This window comes from Megascapheus bottae, chromosome 2 (assembly GCF_031878675.1).
Source record: "Megascapheus bottae isolate mThoBot1 chromosome 2, mThoBot2.hap1, whole genome shotgun sequence".
Taxonomy (NCBI): Eukaryota; Metazoa; Chordata; class Mammalia; order Rodentia; family Geomyidae; genus Megascapheus; species Megascapheus bottae.
In genome coordinates this window covers 62051430-62070803 of record NC_143510.1, presented here as the reverse complement: position 1 = coordinate 62070803, position 19374 = coordinate 62051430, and the positions used below count along the sequence as shown (strand labels likewise).

Below are 19374 nucleotides of genomic sequence, written 5' to 3'. Positions count from 1 at the left end.
TCTCAAGTATTATCAAGCACCTGCTGTGTCCCAATTTCTGTGACAAAAATGACAAGCAAGATAAGTGGTTTTATATATACAGTTATGAACTTAAACTTTCAGATCTTAATTCAAGTTTATTGTATCTCAGGAAACTATGTCAGTGTAAAACCCTTAAAATGGAATTTTATTATATAGATTGTAAGCACCATTTCAAAGATGACAGATCCTTCCAATAAGATTACAACTCTCTTTTTGTGATTTAGTCTTTGTATACAACTGTTTTACTTGTTCTATCTGGAAAAAAGAACAGAATTAAATCTAAGAAAATGTGAAATATATAGGTTAGGTCAACTATGTGTGTCATCACATTATAAAAAAAAAGGAGTGTAACATCATTTAGAGTTTAATGTATTTTAAGAGTTGAAATATTCTGGTATTGTAAAATTAGTTTCAAATTTTAATGATTCAGGATAAAAAGAACTCAAAATGTAACACATTTGTAAAATATGTTTATGGCAGTTAAAAAAAATGAATTGCAACAAAACTACTGAAAATGAGCTATCTTCTTTTTCTGACAATCTTGCTTCAGCTGAAATTTTGTATCATGTTTGTAAAGAGTAAGGATGCTCACTGTTTTCTTTCCATTTGTCTTTTATGACTATATATGTTGTATTTTACAATTATTATGAAAAGAGCTTTTATTGTTAAATAAGTAAAATAATTTCTAGTAATTTGACTTTGATGTCTGTCAAATGTTAGTGTTCTGTAATTGTTTTCTACTGTGGTCTATACTGTACTTACTAATAAGCATGATCTTTCCTACTGAGGAGATCCTTTGGTTTCATTTGGAAAGACTAAAAAATCCTGATATTTTAGTTTCTACTACTTCAAAATACATATCAAAAGGCAATTTTTAAGTCACTTCACATTCCTGACATACAAATAGTAATAACACAAATATTTAATGTTCAAACATGATTTGGTAAATGCCAAAACACTTCTTATAGAAAAAGTTAAAAGTGAAAACTTAAAAAAAGTCAAAATGTTTCTTTTTTTCTATGCTCTAGCTCCAATTCTCCTTTGGTAGTTTGTCTTCAGGTTATTTTTTTTTTGGGGGGAGGGGCAGTCTTGGTGCTTGAACTCAAGGCCTGAATACTGTGCTCTACCACTTGAGCACCACTTCACATTTCTTCTATGTATGTAGTACCAAGAAATCGAACCCAGGTCTTTATGCACGCTATGCACCAACTCCTGGCCATCTTCAGGTATTTTTAAATATAGTGTCAGATTTAGATGTGAAAGTCCCCTAACTTGTACTTATGAGACAAACTGAGCCAGCAACCTGAAGGGTAAAGTCACTTTGCTTTACCTTAACTCACACATAATTTCATAAGTTTATCAAGAAATTTCTCTTAAGTTTCTGATGGAAGAAAAGTTTTTTGTTTGGGTCCCAGAGTGTTGAAGATGTTTAATTTGTAATGTTGCTATAAAAGAAGTTTTCTTTGGTTAACACTTCGAGTGACTGGATTTTTAACCTACAGATAAAATGGACCACTGTGGTTCCATTAGATTACTTGTTGAAAGCTGAAATGAATACCTTTACAATGTGACCATTCAGTCTGGTATTTGTAAAACTTCAGTATTTTCCCCTATTTCTCATGTTAAAGAAAGAATTTCGTAATTTCAAATCAAAGTCAACACTGCAATGAGGAGAGCTTTTCTACTTTATTACAAAGAGAAGAAGCCTTTATGTGGTCAGAAAATACAAGATTGATCTTTTTCTCTTCCTATGAAACGCTGCTGTTCAAACAGCCAGAGTGAATTGTCTCAGTTCACTTCTTCAAGTCCCATCACATTCACTTGGGTATGGATGTCCTTGGCTGCTGAAAATCTGGCCCTTTAGTGCACAGGGCGACAAAGTCCCCTGACCAGCAGTTCCAGAATGTCCCATTTTCATATATTGCATCCATGCACACCTCCTAAAAATGAGGTACAGCAGGGCAAACATTTTCCAAAATAGATGTCATATATATAATATATACACATTCGTACATACATACCTTTATTCATGTGATGTCCAAAAATTTAAAAAAAATGTACACATTTATTACAAAATCGTAACAAAGACTGGACAGTGTTTTGCTCATTCTGGAAAGATGAAGCTCAGTAATAACACAACCCTGGAAACCATCCAGAGATTGTGGCAATATCTTTCTTCTAAACAGTCAGATATTCTTGCATTAAGCTTGGCGAAACTGCCTTTCAAAAACAGAAGGGGAAGTAAAATGAAGGAAGCAGACCTTGCTCATCTTTCCAAATGAAATACGAGAAGGATCTTCACATAAAAATGCACAAACATTTGTTATTTTATTACCAATAGTGCTACAATGAACAATGCAAATTTTGTGGTCTAATTTTGTTGAGTCTTTTGTGGGTTTTCTTTTTTACATTTAAGAAACTAAATGGTAAACTTCTGTCAGTGTACTTGCTTGTCTTTACAGACCCAAGTATGTCTGCTGGCAAAAAAAGAAAATAAATGAAGAAATTCAGACCCTGCTCAAACTAGAGAAAACAAATTATAAATTTAGTTGTTGGGCAGCACATAATTAGTAAGGCAGGACCTCAAATGGTGACCCTCTGCGTAAGCCAATTGCCAGATCCTCAAGGAATTAAAACCAGGGTGCCTGAGCCACATCAGTTCTGCAGTTATGTTGAGTATTGTGCTGAGACAGCCATACCCTAAGAAAAGGGAAGTCTTTTTAGAAGGCTTGCTGAGCAGGGTTGTAGTTGAAGGTGGATGGCAGGTGAGGCCGTTCTTCTAATTTGTCATATTCCAGATGGAACTCCTATAAGTAAAAATTAGGAAGTTAGGTTACCTTATCTTCTTTTGATCTGTCAAAACATATTTACTATATGGAAAGGCTCAAGGTATGGCTCAAGTGGGAGAGTGCAAGTAGCTACTATGAAGTCTTAAGTTTTAAGGTTATTATAATCACAGTAACACCATAAAATAAACACACATATAGTATAGACATGTCAGTTTTGTTTTTCTAAGTAAAACGCAAACTTTCTGTGTCCCAGCTGAAATTCTGTATCTCTATTATGTATCTAAAATACAGTCTCTGCTGGGTGCTGGTGGCTCACACCTGCAATTGTGGCTATCAGGAGGCTGAGACCTGAGGATTGCAATTTGAAGCCCATCAAGACTGCAAAGTCTATCAAACTCTAATCTCCATTATCACCAAAGGGAGGGAGGAGTCAGAAACTGAGTTGTGGTTTAACTGGTAGAATGCTATCTGAGCAAAAAAGCTCCATGACAGTACCCAGGGGCCCTGAGTTGTCAAGCCCAGAAACAGCACAAAACAAAACAAATGATACTTCCCTTTTAGTGACGTAGACAAACTGAAATATTTGACTTAGTCTATGAAAAGTTTATAATGAATATTTCACAACTACTTGTTTTAAAAAGCAAACATATTCTAGCCTTATTAAAACCTGAGTAAAGCAATGAGCTTAAAGCCCCCACATCTCGAAATCCTGACAACATACAATTTATCTGCTACTCAAAATTAGACAGTAGTTTTGTTGCAGGCATGTCTGATTGCTCAGATTAATCAGCAGAAAACTGAGAGATTCTGTTCTCAACAGAAAAAGCTGGGTATGGTGGTGTGCATCTGTCCTACCACATACAATGGGAAGCCTAAAATAGGCAGGTTTCAGCCCAGACCAGGATGGGCAGGAAGGGTGACTCAGTACTAGAGTGCCTGCTTAAGCAAGCTCAAGGCTGGAGTTCAAAACTCAGTAACAGCAAAAACCAAACCAGACCAAATCAAATCTCTTGAGCTCCAAAATTACTAATTTTCAAATGTGAATTTAAAGCTACTATTACAGAGCTGCACTTGTCTGATTATGAGTCTTACTTGTATTGAAGACTAAACAAATAACACAAAAAACCATAGACTGATATTTTACCCTATGTTTCTGGTTTCAAACATTCATAGTGGATGTTTCCATTAGTAAATGAAAATTTTCATCATAAAATGAAAAATATAAACCTAGAACACAACGATTTAATTTTCTGACATAGATACTATTTTAACAGACTTAAGTACAATTTTAAGTCTAATAAAAAAACAAATTTTATTCTTATCTAATTCTATAAAGCAGAAGCTATTACTTGATTTTACACCGGAGGACAGCAGGCTTATCATAACTTACCCACGTTATATAACACTGGCACACCAAGAAACAGGATCCAGACCCTTGATAACAAGGCTTGTGTCTTTTCTTATGTAACATTATATTATTTTGAATTATTTTGGACCTCCCCCCACCCAAATTTACTTCATTATACCTCAATCCAAAAATGTAAAAATCAAGTCCCCTTACAAAGGTTAGTAAAGAAGGTACACCATGGTGACTTTACCCTTTTACAATATCAAGTAATCAAAGAGCAAACAGTAGTAAAGAACAATGAGCAAACAAGCAGCATCCCACAACCGGTCTGCTTCTACTTCACTCGCCTTTCCTCACCTCTGTACAGACATTAATTTTTTTTTTAACTGTCTGAGTACTGAAATTAGTGGAAATAATTTGTTAAGGCATCTTTTGAAATTATAATTGGCATTTTTAGTTTCCAAGATTTTTTTTTTTTTTTTTTTTTTTGCCAGTCCTGGGTTTGAGCTCAGGGCCTGACCACTGTCCTTGGACTTTCTCAAGTCTAGCGCTCTATCACTTGAGCCCCAGCACCACTTCCAGCTTTTTTCTATGTATGTGGTACCAAGGAATTGAACCAGGGTCTTTGTGCATGCTACGCAAGCACTCTACCACTAGGCCAAACTCCCGGCCCCTTAGTTTCCAAAATGCACAAAAGGTTTTCAAAAAGCTTTTTGTAACTTTGACAAATTACCAGCTCTATTATTTACATAACAGAAACCTAATTTTATTCAAACCGGTGAAACATGTCGTAGTACTAGAATTTAGATACATTAACTTCACCAGAGTACAAATTCTTTCCTTACAAATGAGAAGATCACATTAAACACAGGAAGCCCAAATATCTTAATAATTTAAAATAACTGCAGACCCAGAAATGATACAGATCAAATTTTGATTTTAAATTTTTGTCTTTACTATATATTTATTTTCCTTAAAGTATATAAAGCTAAACACACACTGGTGCCTACTTGTTCCCTTACCTTATTAAAACTCAATTACTGATAATGTTTTCTTTTTTATGCTGAGGTTAAATGTCTGTATAAATCATAGATACACACACATATACCTTGCATGCTCTATAAGATGTTCTATACTGTTCTGTACACCAGTCCGAATGCTTGGAATACTTGTGGGCCCCTAGCAGGAGTGTAATTACCATCTGATAAACTAATAAAAACAAATGTATTTCATTTGCTTTAGCAACAGAACACTTAAGTTTTCAAATAACATCTAAAACACATGTACTAGATGGTCTGAGTACATCATTAGTTTTTGAGGAAATTAAATTAGGTAGGTTTCAATAAACACAAAGTACTACACACAAAAACACTGATGAAAGGTTAGCACATGGAATAGTTGGAAAACTGATTTTTGTCAGCAAAGTTACAAAAGAAAAGTAGAACAAAGTAACTTTCTTCAGTCCATTTTTCTCTCAATATTTAGTACAAGAGTCTACATGAATAGTCAATAGTTCATATTTGCAATCCTTATAATCTGTAAATTAAAACTCAGACTTTTTCCCTGTGATGACTAGATAGGTGAAAAGCCAATTAGATACTGTTTTTAGGAAAATCTTAGCTTTGTACAATTTAACACAGTGACTATCAAAATACATGACAGGGTTATATTTATTGTGTTATTCAGTAGATATAAAACTGTTTTGTATGTTTTCAATACTTACGCAAAATTACAAAATCTCTTCTTTAGTTGAATACTTTTCCTAATAGGGAAATTAACTGTTTTTGGATACTTTCCGAGGTAGAAGCAAAAGACTTAACTAGTTAACACATTACTGGAAAAGATGTACTAGACATTTGAACTTCCTTTATAAAATCTAGTATTTATACAGTTGCAGATGGAAAAAAAATATACCTTAGCTACTTTCCTCCAGTTAAGACAGTCAAAGAAGTAATATGTTCCCCTCTCATATGTATTGGTTTTCATTGTTGGTTCCATGCCCGGTGCCCTGGTAATCCATACTCGTTCTTCTTTGTGGTATCTCCAATCACGGTTAAAACTTCAATTTTTAAAAGAAAAATATTATTTTCCTGTGACCCATACCAAATATTAAAAGATTTTGTATAATTTTTCTCAAAAAATTATATGTGAAATACTTAACATGGATGGTATCTTAAACCTGACTTCTGTTATTAAATATAAAAGCATTAAAATACACACATATCTTATTTAGTTGAAGAAAGCTTCTATGCAAACAAAAATGGATTTTACAATTTCTATGCACCAGGCACTAGTGGCTCACACCTGTAATCCTATCTACTCAGGAGGCTGAGACCTGAGGATCGCTGTTTGAAGTCAGCCCAGACAAGAAAATACATGAAATTCTTATCACCAATTAACCACCAGAAAACCAGAAGTAGAGCTGTGGCAAGCCTTTAGTGCAACAGCTCAGGGACAGCATTCAAGTCCCATGAATGACCCACTCCAAAAAATAAATAAAAGTTTTAGAGCAATATGATTAAAAATCATGTCAGGCCAAATAGTTATATTCCAGAAACTTCATTTATTTAACAATCCAACGATTTTGTATTAAAAAAAACAAACAATAAATGTAGGGGCAGGGAGTTTGGCCTAGTGGTACAGTGCTTGCTTAGCATGCAAGAAGACCTGGATTCGACACCTTAGTACCACATATATAGAAAAAAAACAGAATGGTGCTGAGGCTCAAGTGGTACAGCTCTAGCCTTGAGAAAACCCAAGGATAGTGCTCAGGCCCTGAATTCAAGCCCCAGGACTGGCAAAACCAAAAACAAAACAAAAAAAAACTACTGTCTATTTGAATTAAATATTTAAATTCATACATTTTACCATAAGTGATAAAAAAGAATATTCATTCTGAAAATATTGATGAATTTTAAAAGTTTAAACTTTTTTTTTTGTCTGGGCCTGGGCGCGGTCCCTGAACTCTTCAGCTCAAGGCTAGTGCTCTACAGCTTGAGCCAGTGCCAATTCCAGTTTTCTGGTAGTTAATTGGAGATAAGAATCTCAAAAAAAAGAAAGAAAAAAGAACTAAGAGAACATCAGAATTCATGCAAGAAGCAATAGGGGAAGTATACCTCTTTATAAACTGGTGAAGTAATACTTAGAGGAGGCAAAGTGTCTCACAAAAAAGAAACCTCCACATGTAAATAAAATGTCCTTCCACCAACATGATAAGGTAGTTTACAAACTTCAAAAACAGATAAAAGACAACTACCAATTATAGATGCAAGGACTAAATGTATCTTATTATGAATAAATTACAAGACTAGCTCCGGATTCTTACTTTACAAAAAAATAAATCCACTATAATGAACAAGTGATAAAATATTTTGAACATACAGCTCTACTGCAGCTAAAAGTTGTAATACATCTCCTCCATTCATGTAATAGAGATAGAAGAGAAGGTCTTCTCCATATCGGCCAAGTTTTATTGCAGCCAGCTAGAAAACAAAATAAATTATTCTGAATGTAAAACAAAATTTAAATTCCTAAAGTAGGACTGCTACCACAAAAGCAAAAAGTGAAAACTCTCCATATAAGATTAGATAACTTACTATGTAATTACAGATAGTTCTAATTTTAAAACTGTTTACTTAAATGACTAAAGTCATTTCAAATTCTTCCTTTTAAGGATCTGTATTCAAGTCCCAATTCTATTATTTATTAATTTGACCAAGTTCAAGGTACTGAACATCTATAAATTTTTCTGTAAAATGTAGACAATGAGGGGCCGGGAGTTTGGTCTAGTGGTAATGTGCTTGCCTAGCATGCACGAAGACCCGGATTTGATTCCTCAGGACCACATACATAGAAAAAAGCTGAAGTGGTGCTAAGGCTCAAGTGGCAGAGCTTCAGCCTTGAGAAATCCCACGGACAGTGCTCAGGCCCTGAGCTCAAGACCAGGACTGGAAAAAAAAAAAAAGTAGACAATGACAACCATGGGATTATTTTTTAAAGTAAATAAAATTAAATAAGTGAGAGTATATGAAAACATCCCAGTAGAATGTCAGATACATGGAAATTTTTAAGTGAAGGTTTGTAGGAATCAATATTTAAGAATGATTCATAACCAGTTATATGTTTTCAGCAATTCAAAAAAAAATTGAAGATGATGCTATTTTGATAAATGACATTCTTAATTTCCTTCCATAAGGTAGAAAATAACTGCTTATCAAAGTATAAACTGCAGGGGAATTTAACAGTTTCAAAAGCTCACATTAAAATAAACCTTAGAGAGCATTCCAAAACAAAATCTTTTTTTTTTTTCTTTCCCAGTATTGGGCTGGAGCTCAGGGCCTGAGCACTGTCCTTGGGTCATCAAAACATTAAGATCATAAACTAAAACTGAAATAAAATCCCATATATAATTGAACGAACATACAAAAACATATCCCCGGGCCACTGCTACTTATTTAAAAAATATTTTGCTATCTGAATTGAAATGGCACCTGAAAAATAGATAAAGTTCATGCTGTCTGAAGTAGAATAATAAATTATACTCACCTTATCCCTAATGTGAATGTTCGTTAAGTACTCAGATGGAACATGGAAATCTGGACAATAAAATGAAAAACACCTTATTAACTGATTCTCAGAAAACTCTTTTTATAAGTTCTGAACAGAAACAGATTCTCCTACCTATGTCTTGCGGTCGACATGGTGAAGATGCCCAAGGTGATGCAAATTTGGGGTAGAGATTTCTGGATAAAGGAAGAAAAGAAGCCACTCTGAAGTCCAAAGTAGAAAAACAGCCTTCTTACTTTATACTATGAAAACAGACCTCAAATGCAAAATGAACATGTTTACTTCTAACTTCCTTTCTTGGGTTTACTATGATTTTTATAGCAGGAAGCTAAAACAGGCACATATATTACACTTACACACACACACAGAAATACACTATATATATATAGTATACTATATATAGTATAGTATATATATGCTATATACATATACATATATGTATATATATATAGTTTTTTTTTTTTTTTTTTTGCCAGTCCTGGGCTTGAGCTCAGGGCCTGAGCACTGTTCTCAAGGCTAGAGCTCAGCACCACTTCTGGCTTTTTTCTATGTATGTGGTACCAAGGAATCGAACCCGGGTCTTCGTGCATGCTAGGCAAGCATTCTACCACTAGGCCAAATTCCCGGCCCATACATATATATAGTATATACACTATATACACTATATATATATGTGTGTGTGTGTGTATATATATATATACACTGCAGTATTCCAGCAATGTAACATAAATGTCAAAATACACAAAGTATACAATTTAAATTATTTATTCTTTTTTTTTTTTGCCAGTCTTGGGCTTAAGCTCAGGGCCCTAAATTATTTATTCTTAATTGGCTTATGAAATAAGAATGCTTTAAACCATCCATTCTATGCTAAGTTATATTACTTTCCCATTAATGTTTGGCCCTACTTCCTAAATCAGTAATTAGGAGCAAAATTTCAGATCCATCAAATACTTACTGAGTTCCGATTATATACCAGGAACTGTTCTACGAGGTGTTTAGAACACATTAAACAAGCAAAATAAGGATTGCTAGCAACATATGGGGTGACTGGATGAAAGCAGAGAATTAGCTTAATAAATAAACATGTATTAGGGGAAAGTCTGGAAAGAAAAACTGGCATCCTAATTAAGAAAGATGGTCAGTTTAGGTCTCATAGGTTGTTAAATGGGAATAATTGACAATATAAGGCAGATAATCCAGTAGAAGACTATTCTAATGAAAGGGAAATGCTTAAGCTAAGAAAAGACAGAATTGACATCTGAGGATAGCAAGAAGGCCAGTTGAAGCTAGAATGCAATAAGCAAAGGGAAATGTTATAAAAGTGTAGCAGGAGACAGATCCTCCCAATGCAAGATCTCACCTACTAATTGGCTAAGAGAGTATCCAGGAAATCAAGCATTATGATTCAAACCAGAATGGTTGAATTCAGTCATGTGGTTAGAATTCTTGCCTAACATGCATGAAGACCCGGGTTTAATTCCTTGGTACCATATACACAGGGGAAAAAAAGCTGGAAGTGGTGCTGTCTCTGAGTTCTTCAGCTCAAGGCTACTGTCCTACCCCTTGAGACACAGCACCACTTCCCATTTTCTAGTGGTTAACTGGAGATAGGGGTCTCATAGTCTTTAGTGCCCAAGCTGGTTTTGAACCGAGATCCTCACATCTTAGCCTCCTGAGTAGCCAGGATTACAGGGGAGAGCCACGTCGTCGTCGTCAGGCTGCTTCTACCTTTCTTACTAAAAACAACAAGATCATTACCAGACAGAAAGGACAAGACAGGAAGAGAAGGAACTTGGTATTCTCGAAGTGTAAAACAGTTGCATAGAACACTAAAAGAGTGAATGGGGACCTAGAGATGTGGCACAGGAGACACAGCACCAGCTTATGAATGAAAGCACCACATCCAGCATTCAAGTCTCCACCCAGAAAGAACAAGCCTGTATTCTAGCTACTCAAGAAGCTGAGATCTGAGGATCATGGTTCAAAGTCAGTCCTGAGCCAGCCCAGGCACAAAAATTTGTGACTCTTATCTCTTCATCACCAGAAAACAGGAAGTGGTGCTGTGGCTCAAAGTGGTAAAGCACTAGCCTTGAGCTGAAGAACTCAGGGCTAGCACCCAGGCCTTGAGTTCCAGCCTCACAACTGACAAAAAAGAACAAGTCAGCATATCAAATACAATTATGTTTGGCAATATTAAGGCCCCAATTTTGAGATTATTGGTCAAGAATACAAAGAAAAGACAAAGCAGTAAAGTTGTCAAGCTATATAACTAGTGTTGTAGATTTCATCATTCAAGTATGACAAAGGGGAAAGGCAAAATATTAAAAGCCATATGTAAATAAATAATATTAACCAGAATTTAATGGGTTAGAAGAAGCAGTACCCTGAAGACAGAGACAAGGGTACTGAGGAACAGTGAAAAGGTAGAAGAATCAATGTATTAAAAGATCCCAAAGGAATTCAGTGATTATAAAAGTCACAGTCTTAAAACAGGAACAGCTGGCAAGCAGAAAGCATGGCAGCATTCATTTAAAACTATGGAGACTGTAGTTACTAGCAATGGTAAAATCAAAGGATGAATAAAGATGTACACAGCTGATGTATAACAAAAGAGAAAATGATTGGAGAAAAATTCAAGAAATCAAGATTTCAGCATTTTGGAAAATTTGTATGTGTATATATTAAAACTGCAAAATTACAAGAGAAATACTGTTTCAAAGTGAAAATTATCTAAAGGTTAATATAAAAAAGAAAGATCCAAAGACTAAACTGATGATAGGAACAATGAGTAGCAACAATAGATGATAGAATTTGATGGCATGAAATTAAAAACTGAAGTTTTCCAGGCACTAGTGGCTAACACCTGTAATCCTAGCTACTTAGGAGGCTGAGATCTGAGTACTATGGTTTGAAGCCAGCCTGGGCAAGAAAGCTTTTGAGATTCTTATTTCTAATAAACTACTCAGAAAACTCCAGAAGTAGCAATGTGACTCAACTGGTTGAGTGCTAACCTTGAGCAATAGAAGCTTGGGAACATCACTACGGCCTAGAGTAAAACCCACGGAATCAGCAAAAAATAAAAATTGAAGTTTGAGATTGAGCATAGTATGGAATGTCTGCAATCATAGCACTCAGAAGGCTCAGGCAAAAGGACTCTATGTTCAAAGATAGACTGGATTACGTGGAGTGATCCTATATCAAAACAAAAAAAAAGGCACAAGTCTGAGATTCAGAAATATTACAGTCAAATATGGAAGGAAAACCCGACTTACTCAGGAGAGTTCAGATTGAGGCCTAATGTTGTTAAGTCACTTCCTAAAGCAAGATGTACCATTCCTGGATCTGTCTCTGCTGCCCTGATAAATGTTAACAGGCCAATCATTCCAAATTGGTCCGTCACCATCCCTTGAGGAATGTTAGTAACCCGACCTGGTTAAGAAAAATAGTCATTATTATTTTTGAGGAAAAATTGAAAAAAATGTATTATATAATATCTTTGATATATTTATAAAGTCCCACCATCAGGTAACACCTGGATCCCTTTTTTCTGTTGATTATTATTTTGTGTTGTTGAACTTTTATCTCCGGGAAATTTGGGTCCATCTGTACTTGAAGTTGTCTTTCCAGATGTGTTCAAATTCTAATATGAAAAAAAAATTAAATGTGACGTTAGAATTTGTTAAGTGTATAAATTCAAGTTTATATATTAATGCTTTGCTATCAACTCTTTATTATATTTAAATCGGTAGTAAAGTATTACCTGTTTTTCAAATTCTATGTGAAAACTGTTTGAATTGTCTCATGACAGATAAATAAATCCTGTATCACTACACTTTAATATGTAATGGATAAGAATTGGCAGAAAATGTTTTTATCTCGGATCTTACGTGAGAGGATAAAATAAGTCATCTTTCACATTCAGGGCTCTATGTTTTGGGACACACTTTAAATTACATCTTCAAGGCTTTCAAGTAAAAGAAGGACTACACATAGTATAAAGTATCACCTAAAAGAATTATCACCAAAATAAGCTAGGAATGTACTTTCAAAATTCATACTTAAAAAATTCTTACCCAATAATCTTTATGATTTATTTCAATAATATACAGACTCCCATCTCACACACACACACACAAAAAGCTATTTTCAGTAAATGTGGAAGAAATAAACACATTTGTTATGTCAGAAAGAAGCTGAGTTGGCTGAATCAACACAGGTATAAAATGTGTATAAAGATTCTTCAAGGAGAAAACTTACTCAAGAAAAACACAGCTCCTTAGAAGTCTATATTATCAAACTTCATGGGATCCAGCTGACAGGGACTACAATAAAAGTCTAAATTAACTCTGAGAAGTTCAACAGAAATTTGCAAACCTATATGAAATAGGAAAAAAATAGGCTATCTTCTAAGTTAAGGTTTTTCCACATTCTTCAGAAGTTAGAATATTATACATATTCAAGATAAACAGTTTTGTAATATTATTTAGTAAGTAATTGTTAATATAAGAGAAGTATGAAAGGAAGAAAACTGTAACACTCACATACATAATTCTCACTACTTACAGATTTACTGTCATCATTACTTGACGTTGGATCTTTATAGCTGGAACCAGGTAATGCTGGAAAATCTTCGTTGTGTATTGAGAAGTCCTGGGATTGCTCATTTGCTGGTTTTGTTACCATTCCAACTATATAGTAAAAAGAAAAAAATTCAGAAAAGCTATTAATAATTTTGACCTAAAGGCTTGCATCAAATATCTGACTATATATTATAAACACCAGCTAATTGTATAATAAAAATAGGCAGAATAACTTTTAAAAGAAAATGTTAGTATTCTATTTCAAAGTAATGTACAGCAAGAAAAACTGCAATCAATTATAAAAGTTTCATTTCACTTTAGATTTTCTTGAGTCCACATTATACATGTAAAGTATGTAAAAATAGCGAAACAATTCTTCCACTACACTTGTCATAAGTAGGCTCTTATTAGTCGGTGCTCCACAATTCAAGAACAATCTAGACAAACTAGAGATATTCCAAGGAGAGCAACAAAAATGATTAAAGGATGAAAAAACCAACCTATGAGGGAAAGTTCAAAACATTGCAGTCTGAACTGAGGAGTAGTAGCTCAACTTCCAGCACAGGATCATTTTCTGTAATTTTGGAAGACTATTTTGGAAATTAAATTGTTTCCTTCATATATTTCCAAGTCAAATAAATCCTTCATGGTTGACAACAGAAAAATATTATGTCTATTACAGAATAACTGATGAACAGGTCCTTCCTCAAAGGAAACAATTACATGGTTTTTTAAAAAAGAGTTATGACTACCCTGTCATCAGAAGATTTTTCAGGTCTAAATTTCTGTACTGTTATTGTGTACGGTCCCTTCTCATTTTTATTTAGCCAAATACCTTATTAGACAATAAAAAATGGCAACAAAAGATATTTATGATGATCAAGCATTTACAAGAACTATATATAACTCATGAGCAGTGGTGCTTGAGGGGGCAATTTTTCTGCTAGAGGCCATTTGCTGAAGTCTAGAAACATCTGTGTCACAATGGAGGGTGCATCCAGTAGGAGGAAGCAAGGAATGTTGCTAAAATTCTATATAAAGAGGATGAACTTCCCCTACCCACCATATCCCTCCTCTACAAAGAATTAGTAGGGTCAATGTTGGGAAATTCTGGCTGAGAGAAACATCTTCATTATACAGTTATTCTTAGGCACTGAGAATGTACTCTCAAAAATAGTAATATCTGTAAAATTATAGAAAAGGTCACAAAATAAATCAGTTAAGATAAACTAAATTAAGTAGAAAGCACAAATAAATATGTGTTTACAAACATATTTATGCATATGGTATGTGTGGGGGAAACTGAAAACTTCCTTGAGCCATCAGAATAAAGCTTAATTACCATAAGGAGCTCTTCCAGCCAAGGGATTTATTAATGGAGTTGGGTTACCACTTCCTTCCCTTCTGTTTCGGTCTGCTAATGCTGGAAAATCTGAAAGGTCCAATCCTGTCACATTTTCACTTCCATCTAAATAATAAGAATGAATACTAGTTACTGATTCGACAAACATTTAAAACAAAAACTAGAAAAATAACCGCAAAATAACTTTTCCTAAATAACAGAACACCATAGTGGTATATGAAGGTGCTCAAAAGTTCTGTGGATTGATTTCCTAAGAATTTCATAACAACTGAAAAAAGCAATATGCAACCACAAATCCTAGAGATTAAAGAAAAAAATAAGGAGTTAAGATTGTATATTATGTCCAGATGGAAGGTGGCAATCTAAAATTATAGCTTGCCTGATAACGAGGTAAACTGTTGGAATATAACTTCCCTCCTTATTTTATCTATATACGTTGTCTCTGAAATGCCTGGAGCTTTTGGAGACATTATCTTTAGCAAATGGCCAGAAAAATACAGAGGCATAGATAGTGGAAACTTGTCAGTTTCATAGACAAGTATGTTTGGCTGTATGTCTGGCAGGAGAGTAACAGAGAAAAAAGATGGGTAGAAATAGAGCTCCCACATCTGGGCAGTAGTGGGGGTATGTGATGTATAAAATGCATAAATTTCTATTACCTCTTACACAGTAGGCGCTCAATAAATACAAACTGAGTATTTTTTACTTTCATGCATGGAAAATCTGTTTGAAACAAAAATTCTTTTTTCTTTCTTTCTTTTTTTTTTTTTGCCAGTCCTAGGCTTGAGCTCAGGGCCTAAGCCCTGTCCTTGGACTTTCTCAAGGCTAAAGCTCTACCGTTTGAGCCTCAGCACCACTTCCGGCTTTTTTTTTCTTCTATGCATGTGGTACCAAGGAGAGGAATCAAACCCGGGTCTTCATGCATGCTAGACAAGCACTCTACTACTAAAACAAAAATTCTAAGCCAAATTTTCAACTTTTTTATTTCAATTATCTTTTTCCCACTTCAACTTTTAGTACTCATAAACTTCTACCTTAATGTTTTAAGAACTTAATCCTCAACTTACAACTTAGCCTATGTATGTTTTCTGTTTAATATTGCCTTATCTAATGTCTTATATTCATTTCAGGTTCCTGTCATTTTACAATTTATTTTTCTTCAACTTTTATAATGAAAAGAATCTCAAATTTTATCTTAAGATTACTTGTTTGATAAACAAGACTCTAGTAACATGCCAAGACAGGTGTTGAATAAATTTTAACCCCCAAAATTTAATAAACGCCCAAATTTGTATGTTTAGGAAAAGATTTGAAAATAATTTTCATTATATAAATTATAGTTAAAATACAATTTTCTTAAATTATAAAATTCTATATCTGTATATAAAACCACAATAATAGTCAGATACACTTACTTTATTTCATTTACATTTGGGAAAAATAAATTCAATTTAGCTAAGCACCAGTACCTTATGCCTATAATCCTAGTGACTCAGGAGAGTGAGATCTGAAGACTGTGGTTCAAGGCCAGCCAGGGCAGGAAAGTCTGTGAGACTCTTACCTCCAATTAACGATCAAAAAAACTGGAAGTGGAGCTGAGCTGAGGTTCAATGGTAGAATGCTAACTGAGCACAAAAGCACAGGGACAGTGCCCACGCCCTGAATTCAAGCCCCAGTACTGGTACACATACAAAAAAAAGTTTCCAATTTTACTGTGGTGTATAGCTTAAGTACATAGACATTAAACTATGACAAAAAAGTAAAAACAATGAAATACAGCTAAATACTAACTTGTATTATTTTATCATCTTGAATGCTAAAATTTGGAATTCCTCAAATGTTTTAATTTTGTTTAATCAACATATGCTATTAAACATATATTAACATCTAAAAATTAAAAGCTCACAGCCACAAATGACATCTTTTAGGTTTTCTTTCACCCTTTTAAACACGTTCCATCTACCATATATATGTACATATATATATACACATATAAACATATATATGTGTGTGTTTTTATATATTTGCACATTTTATTTCAATAATCTTGTTCAGTTTGGCTCCAATAATCCTAACAACATCCTTTATTTCTTTTCTCAGAAAAATGTCTGGAGACAAAGGTAAAACAACAAAACAGCAGTATTGCTCCCTATTCTCTAACTGAAGTACTTGAAATAAATCAACAGGCTTTTTCACATACACAATTCTGAAACATACATAGAACGGGATCAAAATCCGTAAGAGTTAAGTGATAAAATTAGTATTAGAACTTTTAAATTGTGTTTTAATGCAACTGTAAATTTTCTTCAAGTTGCATCTCTATAATCAGAATGCTCTAGTCAAAGTAATTATTCTCATAGGGACAGGGTTGAGGACAGGAAAAGTTGATCTACTCTCCCTATAATTTTACTGCTATTATACAAATCACTATCATATTACTATGCCAGGTGAAAAAATTTATCTCTATTATTCAATTAAAATTTATTTCTGATATTTTGTCACTAAATTCTACCATTTCATACAATAAAAAAATCCTATAATAAAGAACAGTGTGTTGTCCATATTTCAGAAATCTACCATATTGTTTTTATAGGATACTAGCTCCAGGATAAGCTTACCTGTTCCATTAAAAATGTTACTTGATAAGGAGTTATTCATTCCAAATGCCTGATTCCTGTTCATTCCAAATCCAGACATACTGGGTACATAGAAAATAATTTTAGATATGCAATAAGAACACTAACTTTGAGATGAAGAGAAACAAAAGTGCAAACTTTTGGTCTCATACAAAACAACAATAGGTTTCAAAATCAGTACTAATTTTATTTCTCTGAGTTTAGTATTTATTTTTATTTAAAAACTTCTCTAGAGTCCTTTCATGAACAAGTGAGAACCACAATACTTTAAACAGATGAACTGAAATACAAGGAATTTATATGAACCTTGAAAAGAAAGGGTATCATCTTATACTCTTGGTGAACCACCTTACCACATATTAGATATACTTTAGCATACTTGGTTTTCTTTGCTTTATTGTTGAAGCATGTTGTTACTTTTCAACATATTAATACTTATAGTTTCTTTCCCAATTTAAGTATAATTTCCCTCATTGTCAAAGTCCATGTACATCATTGTAGCCTCTGCTTTTAAGTGTTCATTAAGTCATAAGAGGCATTTAATAAATGTTATGCTGACCTAAATTAAGTGTTTTTCCTTAAATGAATTCAGTTTTCTACAAACACATTAATAATCTCTCTATAATATCCTCAATTCTAGAATAGGGTTCATCTGATAGTTTCTCTTTTTTCTGCAAAAGCCCAATAAGCATTATAAGAAAAAAAAAAAAAAGAAAGAGGCTTAACTTAAAATGAGGCCAAACAATTGTGTCAAAAGAATGTTAATATGGGGCTGGGAGTTTGGCCTAGTGGTAGAGTGCCTGCCTAGCATACACAAAGACCCGGGTTCAATTCCTCGGTGCCACATACATAGAAAAACCCAGAAATGGTGTGGTGGCTCAGGGTAGAACACTAGCCTTGAGGAAAGCCCAAGGACAGTGCTCAGGCATTGAGCTCAAGCCCAGGACTGGCCAAAAAAAAAAAAAAAAAAAAATCAAAAGAATGTTAATATAGATTCTAAAATGAGACTATATATCTTTAATATCAAATAATTGTCTAGTAAGAGTTTGTTAGTGTTGAGCATGGTTAAATTGTTTGAAGATCCTTTGTAACATTCAGCCCAAATCTGTAGAACTTTTTGATATAATATGCAGTTGGTAAAACAATACTCTAGAAGTGAATAGGTGAGTGAAATTAAGAATTTAACATGACATTTTAACTATTGAAGACATAGGGACCTGCAGACATAAGAGTAAATGCTAAGAGACAAAAACATGTATTTTATAATATAATTCATCAATAATAAAAATAATCAGGGCTTTAGAAATTCATATTATATTTACAATTTATATGCAAAGTAATTTAAAAAACAATTAAAATGTGAAAAAAATGGAAAGGCAAATTTTGTGCATTCAATGAATAATGCAAATAATATTGCCTAAGCAATATTATGCAATTAGGAAGCAATGAAGATAAGAACCTTGATAACTGTTTATAAATAATAATTTTTAAAAGTAAGAGGAATAAAATTATAGAAGAAACACTCATGAGCCTACATAAAAGAATTGGGAATGCCAGGAGTTTGGCCTAGTGGTATAGTGCTTGCCTAGCATGCATGAAGACCCGGGTTTGATTCCTTGGCACCACATACATAGGAATCAATCAATCAATAAAAGTTTATGGGATGTGGATTGAACAGGAAATGTGCTATTTTAACCCAGATTTTACAAGTACTATATATAAGAAAGTAAAGGAAATGAGTATAGGATGACAACTGGAACCAGCCCCTTTAGTCCCCATATATATATATATATATATATATATATATATATATATATGTATATATATATTCATATGGGTATATATGCGTATATATGTATTTGAAACTTAAATGATGCTTTTCAAGAAAACTTTCTATTTTGGGAATAATTATACAAATAAACCAAATAGTTTGAAAATATTATCAAAATGGTCAATAATTACTAATTGATATAGTATATGCAATAGACAGTACAAAAGGAAGTGAAAAAGCAAAACAGCTCATTACTGTTTTGAATCCTAGAAACAACATTGTGCTTAAACACTTACA

At 33.6% G+C, this 19374-nt stretch overlaps 1 protein-coding gene across 9 annotated transcripts in view; it reads right to left on the bottom strand.

Annotated features, from left to right (window-relative positions):
- Positions 1 to 1688: 1688 nt before the first annotated feature.
- Cnot2 (CCR4-NOT transcription complex subunit 2) overlaps positions 1689 to 19374 on the bottom strand; it is a 91532-nt gene continuing 73846 nt past the window's right edge. For 8 of the 9 annotated variants that reach the window (XM_090328242.1, XM_090328239.1, XM_090328244.1 and 5 more), the window contains 10 exons: positions 17289 to 17368; positions 14650 to 14775; positions 13291 to 13415; positions 12247 to 12367; positions 12000 to 12156; positions 8839 to 8900; positions 8704 to 8753; positions 7540 to 7640; positions 6073 to 6217; positions 1689 to 2828 (listed from right to left, as the gene is read on the bottom strand). In XM_090328242.1, the coding sequence (XP_090184368.1) occupies positions 2742 to 2828; positions 6073 to 6217; positions 7540 to 7640; positions 8704 to 8753; positions 8839 to 8900; positions 12000 to 12156; positions 12247 to 12367; positions 13291 to 13415; positions 14650 to 14775; positions 17289 to 17368 (1054 nt within the window). In that variant the 3' untranslated portion in view covers positions 1689 to 2741. The remainder of the gene's footprint in view (positions 2829 to 6072; positions 6218 to 7539; positions 7641 to 8703; positions 8754 to 8838; positions 8901 to 11999; positions 12157 to 12246; positions 12368 to 13290; positions 13416 to 14649; positions 14776 to 17288; positions 17369 to 19374) is intronic. The other variant, XM_090328238.1, reaches the window with a different exon arrangement.